The sequence below is a fragment of the Coregonus lavaretus genome (genome assembly GCF_964263955.1).
Source record: "Coregonus lavaretus genome assembly, chromosome: 5".
Classification (NCBI taxonomy): Eukaryota; Metazoa; Chordata; class Actinopteri; order Salmoniformes; family Salmonidae; genus Coregonus; species Coregonus lavaretus.
The window spans coordinates 19,532,629-19,545,273 of record NC_139992.1 but is presented as its reverse complement, the minus strand read 5'-3'; the positions used below and the strand labels follow the sequence as shown (position 1 = coordinate 19,545,273).

The following is a 12,645-nucleotide window of genomic DNA, read 5'->3' as shown; positions in this document are numbered from 1 at the left end:
AAATGACTAAAACGTAAAATGTAATCATGTTCAAATCAATTTGAGATACATTTGGACATGATGTAGTCCCCTGTAGCTCAGTTGGTAGAGCATGGCGCTTGCAACGCCAGGGTTGTGGGTTCGTTCCCCACGGGGGGCCAGTATGAAAATGTATGCACTCACTAACTGTAAGTCACTCTGGATAAGAGCGTCTGCTAAATGACTAAAATGTAAAAAATTTAAATGTAATAACGGGGTCCACAGTGACAAAAATGGGCCTTTTGGGGGCCTCAAGGAAAGAAAATGGGCCAATGTCGGGGCCTCAAGGGAAAAATGGTCTGGTGTGTCAGAAATGCCAGGGCGGATTTCTGGTCCCAGTCTGCCCCTGCCTGACAGTGCTGGAAAGCCTGTTTGAACTCTTTCTTTTCAGTCATTCAGTCTGTCTCTATGTATTCTTAATTTCTGTTTAAAACTATAGGAATGTGGGGTTATTACTACTAGTGACTACATTTGAACAATGTTCCATCAGATACGGTATATACTCTTTACATTGTTCATTGCTCTCACACATTGTACTGCATTGAATTGTTCTGAGAGTAGGTCTTCTAAGGTAAGACATTATCACAACTTATCTGTAATTGTGTATTCATTTTGTTTTATTAGCCATATTCCATTACTATGATATTCCATTCCATTACCACTACCTTTCAGTGTGGATTTCTACTTTAAACCTTTCAGGGCTGTGAACCCATTGTGAAAGATGACCCATTGTGGAACAGGTTTAGCTATGTCAATAACAGTGTTACGGAGTTACTCCTAGTAAAAGCGGTCATCCCTGAGGACCATGCGTTCTACACCTGCACCATGACCTTTAACTTGGAAGGGCTCAGCGGCAGGATCTCAGAGACCATCAACGGTATGGTGGACGGTGAGTTTTGTTGGCACAGCTCATAAAAGTTGTCCCTAACCACAGATTATTACCATATACCCCCAATCCTTACCACAGCCATTACAGAGATACAGTGCCTTCAGAAAGTATTCACACCCGGTGACTTTCTCCACATCTTGTTGTGTTACATAGTGGGATTAAAAGGGATTTAATAGTCATTTTTTGTTAACAATCTACACAAAATACCCTGTAATGTCAAAGTGTAAGAAAAAGTCTAACATTAAAAATAGAAAAAAATAGAAAAATAGAACACTAATATATCTGATTACATAAGTATTCAACTCCCTGAGTCAATATATGTTAGAATCACCTTTGGCAGAGATTACAGCTGTGAGTATTTCTGGGTAAGTGTATAAGAGCTTTCCACACCTGGATTGTGCAACATTTCCCCATTATTCTTTTCAAAATTCTTCAAGGTCTGTCAAGTTGGTTGTTGATCATTGCTAGACAACCATTTTCAGGTCTTGCCATAGATTTTCAAGCAGATTTAAGTCTAAACTGTAACTCGGCCACTCAGGAACATTCACTGTATTCTTCGTAAGCAACTTCAGTGTAGATTTGGCCTTGTGTTTAAGGTTGTTGACCTGCTGAATGGTGAATTCATCTCCCAGTGCCTGGTGGAAAGCAGACGGAACCAGGTTTTCCTCCCTGGTCTTCGTGGTTGAATCTGTGTTTGAAATTCACTGCTTGACTTAGGGACCTTACATATAATTGTACTGTATGTGTGGGGTACAGACATGAGGTAGTCATTCAAAAATCATTTGAAACACTGTTATTGCACACAGTGTCACGATCGTCAAAAGGAGCGGACCAAGGCGCAGCGTGGAATGCGAACATACTTTATTTATATTCACCACACGAACAAAAACAACAAAACGATACGTGAAGTCCTTGGTAACAAACACAAACCAACACGGAACAAGATCCCACAAAACACAACTGCCAAACGGCTGCCTAAGTATGGGTCCCAATCAGAGACAACAAGCAACAGCTGATTCTCGTTGCCTCTGATTGAGAACCACCCCGGCCAACACAGAAACACATGAACTAGATACTGAAACAATGAACACAAAACATAGACTCTACACACCCTGGCTCAACATAAAAGAGTCCCTAGAGCCAGGGCGTGACAGTACCCCCCCCCAAAGGCGCGGACTGCGACCGCGCCAACATAAACCGAACAGGGGAGGGCCGGGTGGGCATTCCTCCTCGGAGGCGGATCCGGCTCCAGGCGTGACCACCACCCTCTAATAACCCCCCCGTAGTGCCCCTGGTCTGGTCTGGCCCCGCTGGCTGGAGCTGGACTGGACATCGGTGGAGCGGATTGCTTAGGCTCCGGTGTGGAGCAGCTGACCGGTACCTGACCAGGCACCGGTGAAACGGGCACGGGCTGTGCCGGACTGACGACGCGCACCACAGGCTTGGTGCGGGGAGCAGGAATGGGCCGGACCGGGCTGACGACGCGCACCCCTGTCTTGGTGCGGGGAGCAGGAACGGGCCGGACCGGGCTGATGACGCGCACCCCTGGCTTGGTGCGGGGAGCAGGAACGGGCCGGACCGGGCTGACGATGCGCACCACAGGCTTGGTGCGGGGAGCAGGAACGGGCCGGGCCGGGCTGACGAAGCGCACCACTGGCTTGGTGCGGGGAGCAGGAACGGGCCGGGCCGGGCTGACGACGCGCACCACTGACTTGGTGCGGGGAGCAGGAACGGGCCGGGCCGGGCTGGCGACGCGCACCATAGGCTTGGTGCGGGGAGCAGGAACAGGCCGGACCGGGCTGGCGGCGCGCACCATAGGCTTGGTGCGAGGGGCAGGAACAGGCCGGGCCGGGCTGGCAACGCGCACCATTGGCTTGGTGCGGGGAGCAGGAACCGGCCGGGCCGGGCTGACGACGCGCACCACTGACTTGGTGCGGGGAGCAGGAACGGGCCGGGCCGGGCTGGCGACGCGCACCATAGGCTTGGTGCGGGGAGCAGGAACAGGCCGGACCGGGCTGGCGGCGCGCACCATAGGCTTGGTGCGAGGGGCAGGAACAGGCCGGGCCGGGCTGGCAACGCGCACCATTGGCTTGGTGCGGGGAGCAGGAACCGGCCGGGCCGGGCTGACGACGCGCACCACTGACTTGGTGCGGGGAGCAGGAATGGGCCGGGCCGGGCTAGCGACGCGCACCACAGTCTTGGTACGAGGGGCAGGAACAGGCCGGACCGGGCTGTGGAGACGGACTGGAGGTCTGGAGCGAAGAGCTGACACAACCCGTCCTGGCTGAATGCCTATCTTAACACACTCTGTGTGAGGCATCAGCACAGGACGTACAGGGCTGTGTACACGTACTGGCACAACAACACGTGACACTGGCGCAGGATATCCGGGACCGAGGAGGGGTACTGGAGGCCACGAGCGTTGAGCCGGCACACTCCGTCCTGGCTGCATGCCCACCTTAGCACGACACGTGCGTGGTGCTCGCACAGGACGAACCGGACTGTGCCGGACCACTCGCGGCACAGTACGCAGCTCCGCATATCTCGGAACCTGCCCTGTCTCACACTGCCTAGCCTGAGTACGGGGAGTTGGCTCTGCTCTACCTCTAGTTTCCGCCAACCTCCCTTCCGGCCCCCCAAACCCGGTGGCCTCCTCTCCTAATCCCCAACCTCGCCCTGTAGCTGCCTCCAGCAGCCCCGTCGTCCATGCCGTGTGCCCCCCCCCCCCTAAAAATGTATTGGGGTTGCCTCTTGCGTGTCCGACGTCGGCCCGGTTGGCGCCGCTGCTACTCTCTACGGCGCGCCTCCACCGTCTCCTCCCACGGACGGCGATCCATACCGGCCTGGATCTTCTCCCAAGTCCAGGCTGTCTGCTCCTGGACACGCTGCTTGGTCCTGTTATGGTGAGATCTTCTGTCACGATCGTCAAAAGGAGCGGACCAAGGTGCAGCGTGGAATGCGAACATACTTTATTTATATTCACCACACGAACAAAAACAACAAAACGATACGTGAAGTCCTTGGTAACAAACACAAACCAACACGGAACAAGATCCCACAAAACACAACTGCCAAACGGCTGCCTATGTATGGGTCCCAATCAGAGACAACAAGCAACAGCTGATTCCCGTTGCCTCTGATTGAGAACCACCCCGGCCAACACAGAAACACATGAACTAGATACTGAAACAATGAACACAAAACATAGACTCTACACACCCTGGCTCAACATAAAAGAGTCCCTAGAGCCAGGGCGTGACACAGAGTGAGTCCATGCAACTTATGTGACTTGTTAAGCAACATTTTACTCCTGAACTTATTTAGGCCTGCCATAACTAAGGCATTGAATACTTCTTGACTCAAGACATTTCATCATTTTTAATTAATTTGTAAACATTTCTAAAAACATTCCACTTTGACATTATGGGGTATTGTGTGTAGGCCATTGATACAAAAATCTAAATTGCATCAATTTCAAATTCAAGCTGTAACACAACAAAACGTGGAAAAAGTCAAGGAGTGTGAATACTTTCTGAAGGCACTGTATATGACCCTGAATCAGAGGTTATGAGTTCATAGAGGCTGCTTTGAAACTTTGCTCTTTGAGAGCTTAGAAAGGGTTGTTTTCTATAGGGTCAGGTGACTGAATATTTCTGTGTCTTTCTATGATGTTTATGAATCATTGTCATAATTTCAGTGCAGTATTGCCTGGAGCCCAAAGTGGTTGAACCTGCCAATGAGATCATCAAAGCAGATCTGGGTGAGTAAACCACTAGAGAATGTGTGTGTGTGTGTGTGTGTGTGTGTGTGTGCGCGTGCGTGCGTGAGTTTATTATTTATTTTCATTCATGATCCAAATAAAGAATTCAATGTTTGCCCCCTAGGTTCTTCCTTCAGTAAGATGTGTCGGGTGTTTGTGCCGAGTGTGGGGAATAAAAGTTGCACGGATTTGAATTGGAAAGCTAGCAAAAACTCAATTTCCAAAATTGTCTCAGAACGCATCTTTCAGGAATCACAAAGGTAGGTTGAGACAACACAACAGTATCGCAATACACACTGTAAGAATTCTACAAATGTGTTGCTTTTTAACCATTTTCATGTAGACTTGATTGTGTGTTTTGGATCATTGTCTTGCTGCATGACCCAGCTGCGCTTCAGCTTCAGCTCACAGACGGATGGCATGACATTCTCCTGTAGAATTCTCTGATACAGAGCAGAATTCATGGTTCCTTCTATTAAGGCAAGTCGTCCAGGTCCTGAGGCAGCAAAGCATCCCCAAACCATCACAATACCACCACCATGCTTGACTTACAGTATGAAGTTCTTACTGTGTAATGCAGTGTTAGCTTTTCGCCAGACATAATGGGACCCATCTCATCCAAAAAGTTGACTCAAGTTTGCCAAAAAGCACCTGAATCATCAAGACTATTTGAAGAATGTTCTATGGACAGATGAGTCAAAAGTATAGCTTTTTGGACGTCATGGGTCCCATTACGTTCTACAGGAGAATGTAAGGCCATCTGTCTGTGAGCTGAAGCTGAAGCACAGCTGGGTCATGTAGCAAGACAATGATCCAAAACACATAATCAAGTTTACTTGAAAATGGTTAAAAAGCAACACATTTGAAGTTTTGTAATTTACTAGTCAAAGTCCAGACCCAATTCCAATTGAGATGTTGTGGTAGGACTTGAAACTAGCAGTTCATGCTTGAAAACCCAAAAATGTTGCATGCAAGAGTTGGCCAAATTCCTCCACAGCGATGTGAGAGACTGATCAACAACTACAGGAAGCATTTGGTTGCAGTCATTGCAGCTAAAGGTGGCACAACCAGTTGTTGAGTGTAAGGGGGCAGTTACTTTTTCACACTTGCATAACTTTGTTAATTAAATAAATAAAATAAGTATAATTTTTGGGTTTGTTATTTGTACACTCAGGTTCCTTTATCTAATATTAGGTTTTGGTTGAAGATCTGATAACATTCAGTATAAAAAATATGCAAAAATAGAGAAAATCAGAAAGGAGAAAATACTTTTTCACGGCACTGTATATGCCTGTATTCTGTGTCATCCAGATGGATGTTCTACTGTATAGTATCTAAACTGTTGGTATCGTATCAGGTATACTACTGAGATTAAGATAGGCTCCATATACCTTAATACATAGTGCTTGCTTTGAAACTTTGGAACTTCACAAAATCTAATCAAATCACATTTTATTTGTCACATGCGTCGAATACAACAGGTGTAGACCTTACCGTGAAATGCTTACTTACAGGCCCTTAACCAACAATGCAGTTCAAGAAATAGAGTTAAGAAAATATTTACTAAATAAAATAAAGTAAAAAATCAAATAACAAGTAACACAATAAAATAACAATAACGAGGCTAAATACAGGGTGTACCGGTACCGAGTCAATGTGCGGGGGTACAGGTTAGTCGAAGTAATTTGTACATGTAGGTAGGGGTAAAGTGACTATGCATAGATAATAAACAGCGAGTAGCAGCAGTGTAAAAACAAAGGGAGGGGGGTGTCAATGTAGATAGTCCAGGTGGCCATTTGATTAATGTTGACACAAATGAACTTGAAACTCTCGACCAGCTCCACTACAGCCCTGTCGATGTGAATAGGAGCATGTTTGGCCCTCCTTTTCCTGTAGTCCACGATAGCTCCTTTGTCTTGATCACGTTGAGGGAGAGGTTGTTGTCCTGGCACCACAATGCCAGGTCTCTGACCTCCTCCCTTTAGGCTGTCTCATCGTTGTCGGTGATCAGGCCTACCACTGTTGTGTCGTCAGCAAACTTAATGATGGTGTTGGAGTCGTGCTTGGCCACGCAGTCATGGGTGAACAGGGAGTACAGGAGGGGACTAAGCATGCACCCCTGAGGGGCCCCAGTGTTGAGGATCAGCTTGGCAGATGTGTTGTTGCCTACCCTTACCACCTGGGGGCGGCCCGTCAGGAAGTCCAAGATCCAGTTGCAGAGGGAGGTGTTTAGTCCCAGGGTCCTTAGCTTAGTGATGAACTTTGTAGGCACTATGGTGTTGAACGCTGAACTGTAGTCAATGAACAGCATTCTCACATAGGTGTTCCTTTTGTCCAGGTGGGAAAGGGCAGTGTGGAGTGCGATTGAGATTGCGTCATCTGTGGATCCATGGGGGCGGGATGCAAATTTGAGTGGGTCTAGGGTTTCCGGGATGATGGTGTTGATGTGAGCCATGACCAGCCTTTCAAAGAACATCATGGCTACCGACGTGCTACGGGACGGTAGTCATTTAGGCAGGTTACCTTCGCTTTTCTGGGCACAGGGACTATGGTGGTCTGCTTGAAACATGTAGGTGTTACAGACTTGCTCAGGTAAAGGTTGAAAATGTCAGTGAAGACACTTGCCAGTTTGTCCACGCAGGATCTGAGTACACGTCCTGGTAATCCGTCTGGCCCCGCGGCCTTGTGAATGTTGACCTGTTTAAAGGCTACGGAGAGCGTGATCACACAGTCGTCCGGAACAGCTGGTGCTCTCATGCATGCTTCAGTGTTGCTTGCCCCGAAGCGAGCATAAAAGGCATTTAGCCCATCTAATAGGCTCGCGTCACTGGGCAGCTCGCTGCTGGGTTTCCCTTTGTAATCCGTAATAGTTTGCAAGCCCTGCCACATCTGACGAGTATCAGAGCCGGTGTAGTAGGATTCAATCCTAGTCCTGTATTGACGCTTTGCCTGTTTGATGGTTAGTCTGATGGCATAGCGGGATTTCTTCCAGTCTGTGCTAGCAAAACAGTCCTGCAGCGTAGCATCCGCGTCTTCTGATATTGAGCGAGTCACTGGTACTTCCTGCTTTAGTTTTTGCTTGAAAGCAGGAATCAGCAGGATAGCATTATGGTCAGATTTGCCAAATGGAGGGCGAAGGAGAGCTTTGTATGCATCACTGTGTGTGGAGTAAAAGTGGTCTAGGGTTTTTTCCCTCTGGTTGCAGATGTGATATGCTGGTAGAAATGAGGTAAAATGGATTTAAGTTTGCCTGCATTAAAGTTCCTGGCCACTAGGAGCGCCGCTTCTGTCCTGCCGATGCACGGAAATCCAGCCAACTGTATATTATCCGTGTCGTCGTTCAGCCACGACTTGGTGAAACATAAGCTATTACAGTTTTTAATGTCCCGTTGGTAGGATAGTCTAGAACGGAGCTCATCCAGTTTATTCTCCAGTGATTGCACGTTGGCCAATAGAACGGAAGGTAGAGGCGGGTTCCCCACTCGCCGAATAATTCTCACAAGGCACCCGATCTCCGCCCCCTGTACCTCTGTCTTTTCTTCACACGAATGACGGGATTTGGGCCTGGTCTCGGAGAAACAGTATATCCCTTCTGTAAGACTCATTAAAAAAAAAATATTTGTGCAGTTTGAGGTGAATAATCACTGTTCTGATATCCAGAAACTATTTTCGGTCATAAGAGACGGTAGCAGCAACATTATGTACAAAAAAGGTTACAAACAATGCAAAAAACCACACAAAATAGCACAGTTGGTTAGGAGCCTGTAAAACGGCACCCATCCCCTCAGGCGCCAATAACAGTGTATGTTATGTTAACTGTTGCCATGATGGTTTGATTGTGCGTTCACAAGGGGGAACTTGTCTGTCTTCCCCCCCCCCCCCCCCCCCCCAAACCAGGGAGTGGAGAGAAGAAGAGGAGAAGGGTGTATGGTTGGAGCGTCATTTGAATTTCTTGATGGTGGAAGAGGAAGACTTTTACATCAACTACACGTGTTTGGTTTCCAGTGACAGAGGCATTTCTTTAGCCTTCTTCATACTACAGCCTACAGGTTAGACAATACTGTCTGGAGGATAACATAAAGGTGTTTCAAAAGAGATCACACACATATTATCCTGTCCCTTTACCGTTGTTTTGATAGTGTATTATAACAACTGCAACCTCACCACTTTTGAAAAAACTGTTATAAATGCTATCTTCTCTCTTTTTCTGCACAGATCCAAACTATCTGCTCCCTATTGGGGTACTACTGACCAGTCTGGTATTGGTGTTTACTGTTAGTGTTGTTATTTACCATCGCTTCAAGATCGACATCGTGCTGTCGCTCAGGAGGATGTTCCCGCTTCTCTACACAAACACAGGTACGCAATGAGAGACACTTTACCGCACATATACTGCGCAAGCACACTCATGGAAACATTAATAGAAACATGCCTGAGCGCGCACACGTAGACATGCACACACTCATGCACACACACACACTATCTGCAGACTCATTGCATACTGTGCTTTCACGAAATGGAAACTCGCACTAACATAAATATACATTCCTACACCAGATACAGACAGAAATGCACATACAGCATGTCTCCCCACAAACCCCCAGGCCCACACTTAAACCCACACACACACGCATGTTGCATTGCTTGTGTTAGGTTCTGAACAAACTGAGTAAAAACTCAAACGGACAACTAGAAAAAGCTCAAACAAAGTTTATTCACCCACTGGGTCATATAGCTGCAAAGACAAAGATGTTTACACAATCACATATATTTATACCTTCCTACTAGGCGGAGTCAACCCCTTGCATATCTAGACAGCCAATACATCTCTGTTGCTAGTCAGGAACGTATTTGGTTCCTCTCATTGGTGTAGCCTCCTGCTAGAACCTTCATGGGCATGGAAATATACAGTTGAAGTTGGAAGTTTACATACAGTCATTAAAACTTGTTTTTCAACCACTCCACAAATTTCTTTTTAACAAACTATAGTTTTGGCAAGTCGGTTAGGACATCTACTTTGTGCATGACACAAGTAATTTTTCCAACAATTGTTTACAGACAGATTATTTCACATATAATTCACAGCAATTCCAGTGGGTCAGAAGTCTACATACACTAAGTTGACTGTGCCTTTAAAGTTGGCTTGCAAGCTGAAGAACACCATCCCAACTGTGAAGCACGGGGGTGGCAGCATCATGCTGTGAGGGTGCTTTGCTGCAGGAGGGACTGGTGCACTTCACAAAGTAGATAGCATCATGAGGAAGGAAAATTATGTTGATGTATTGAAGCAACATCTTAAGACATCAGTCAGGAAGTTTAAGCTTGGTCGCAAATGGGTCTTCCAAATGGACAATGACCCCAAGCATACTTCCAAAGTTGTGGCAAAATGGCTTAAGGACAACAACGTCAAGGTATTGGAGTGGCCACCACAAAGCCCTGACCTCAATCCTATAGAACATTATGGGCAGAACTGAAAAAGCGTGTGCGAGCAAGGAGGCCTCTTACACCAGCTCTGTCAGGAGGAATGGACCAAAAGTCATCCAACTTATTGTGGGAAGCTTGTGGAAGGCTACCCGAAACGTTTGACCCAAGTTAAACAATTTAAAGGCAATGCTACCAAATACTAATTGAGTGTATGTAAACTTCTGACCCACTGGGAATGTGATGAAATAAATAAAAGCGGAATAAATCATTCTCTTTACTATTATTCTGACATTTCACATTCTTAAAATAAAGTGGTGATCCTAACTGACCTAAGACAGGGAATTTTTACTAGGATTAAATGTCAGGAATTGTGAAAAACTGAGTTTAAATGTATTTGGCTAAGGGGTATGTAAACTTCCGACTTCAACTGTATGTGTGTGACAGGACTGACTGTTCCTCCTCACTTCATCTGACCTGAACTCGGACCGAATTCCTCACTCCTCCTTACTCCACGGCTGTCCTACCTTAGCAGTGACTGAAACCAGACTGTTGCCCTTTGCCTCTCTCCATAGGGTACATGAGATTTAAGAATAACATTTCCCAACAGAATGTAAGCTCTGCACTCCCCTTTCTCACTCAGTAACTTTCCATACACCCGGTTCTAATATGGTAACATGAATAAGTATATTCCAAGCTAGAATCCAACACTTGTTTCCCACTCCCCACCTGACCACAAGTAAAATCAGTAGCAAGTGTAGCAATGTATTGTAGCACATCCCACAGCTATGCAAGCACAGCATTTTCCATGACTCAGAGGAAACAGAGAGGAAGTTTGATACAAGGCACTAAATAGGCCATGTAACCATAAAACACAAGCAACTATGGTGTCATAAATAACCAAGCCTCCTCTGTTAGGCAGGTTTGTGGAGGCTTTTGCTCTAGCCCAGCACTAACACATCTATTTTGTTTTACCTGTCCCTATCCTGCATGTGGCAGACTCTGATGGGAAGTTGTATGATGCGTACGTGGCATACCCCCGTCTGTTTGGGGATGGGGGCGGAGCCTGTGGGGAGGCAGAGATGTTTGCCCTCCACATGTTGCCCCAGGTTCTGGAGGGGAGGTGTGGCTACAGGCTGTTCATACTGGGCCGGGACAGCCTACCAGGGGAAGGTATGACATCTCAGCTCGACCCTGAGGCTCCAGGTTCCAGAAGACTAAGTTAGCCTTGGCATTAGTACATAAGTAGCATGATGATGAAATATGTGAAACCTTTCTGAAATCATAAAGACCTTCAGAAACCATTTCAATGGTAGAACAATGTTTTAATAACAATTTCCCCTGCTCCCTGACCCCCTCTTCTCCTCCCTCCTCCCTTTCCCCCTCTTCTCCTCCCTCCTCTCTCCTCCCTTTCCCCCTCTTCTCCTCCCTCCTCCCTTTCCCCCTCTTCTCCTCCCTCCTCCCTCTCTAGCCATAGTAGATGCAGTGGAGGAGAGCATGCTGGCAAGCCGGCGTCTCCTCCTGGTCTACTCTGGCTCTACGTTCTGCAGTGGAAGCCACAGTGACAGCAGCAGTGGTGTCCTGGAGGCCTGGCAGAGCTTCGAGAGGCAGACGGCCATGCACCGTGCCCTGTTGGAGGGCTCCCTTAAGGTGGTCCTTGTGGAGCTGGAGGAGGTCTCCCCCACACAGCTGACCCTCTTCCCCGAGTCGGTGCGCCACCTCCGGGAGCGCCAGGGCGCCGTCTGCTGGTGGAAGAGTAGCAGAGGGTTGAGGTGTGGGAGGTGGGGAGAAGAGGAGGAGGTGGAGGAGAAGAGAGGGGAGCTGGCTTCGTCCCCTCTCTCCTCACCCTCTCTTTCCTTGTCCTCACGCTTCTGGAAGGAACTGAGGTATTATATGCCAGTGAGGGGCACGAGGACGAGGTGACCAGAGAAGAACAGCCTGATGAAGTTGTGATGGGATGGATGGGCTTTGGAGAGGACAGTGTTAGACATAACGAGGAAATCTGTTGAATGACTTCTGGTACCTGACTCTCTCAACACATTTTCATGAAAAATTATTGAATCAGACTTTGGAGGACTGATCTTCTGCTGTGAGATTTATTTGAGGTGGGAAAATGCACAGTAAACAGTGTATTCATTCTGAACATATTGGCAGAGCCACTCACACACACACGCACGCACACACACACACACACACACACAATTTACCACCATGTTGTACATACACACCACATCTGTGAAAGAGCTTTAATAAAGAGTGCCCAGTACATTCTATATAATGTATTTGTTGTCTTTGTTTGTCTACTTTCTAAAAAATCCCTCCAAAATGTTCCTTTATTTATTCAGGATTGTTGATATAATGTTTTTATTCGATTTGTTAATCATACATTGAGATAAACTATAAGTGTTTAAACTAATATTTATGAACGCAGTTATTAATTAATAGGCCAAAGTATTTATGAACAGCTTTCTGACATTTGATATTAAATGTTTTATAAGTGGTGAGCTGGCTATTAACAAATACCTTATATTATTTATTAAAGCACATTCCAGAAGGT

The 12,645-nt window shown here is 46.9% G+C and overlaps 1 protein-coding gene across 1 annotated transcript in view; it reads left to right on the top strand.

Moving 5' to 3' along the window:
- Positions 1–12,368, top strand: part of LOC311129163 (interleukin-1 receptor type 1-like) — a 36,408-nt gene extending 24,040 nt beyond the window's left edge. Inside the window, exons 5-11 of the mRNA XM_084161469.1 lie at positions 718–907; positions 4,605–4,667; positions 4,792–4,927; positions 8,565–8,716; positions 8,883–9,026; positions 11,088–11,261; positions 11,560–12,368. Coding sequence (XP_084017595.1) covers positions 718–907; positions 4,605–4,667; positions 4,792–4,927; positions 8,565–8,716; positions 8,883–9,026; positions 11,088–11,261; positions 11,560–12,011 — 1,311 coding nt within the window. The 3' untranslated portion in view covers positions 12,012–12,368. The remainder of the gene's footprint in view (positions 1–717; positions 908–4,604; positions 4,668–4,791; positions 4,928–8,564; positions 8,717–8,882; positions 9,027–11,087; positions 11,262–11,559) is intronic.
- Positions 12,369–12,645: the final 277 nt, after the last annotated feature.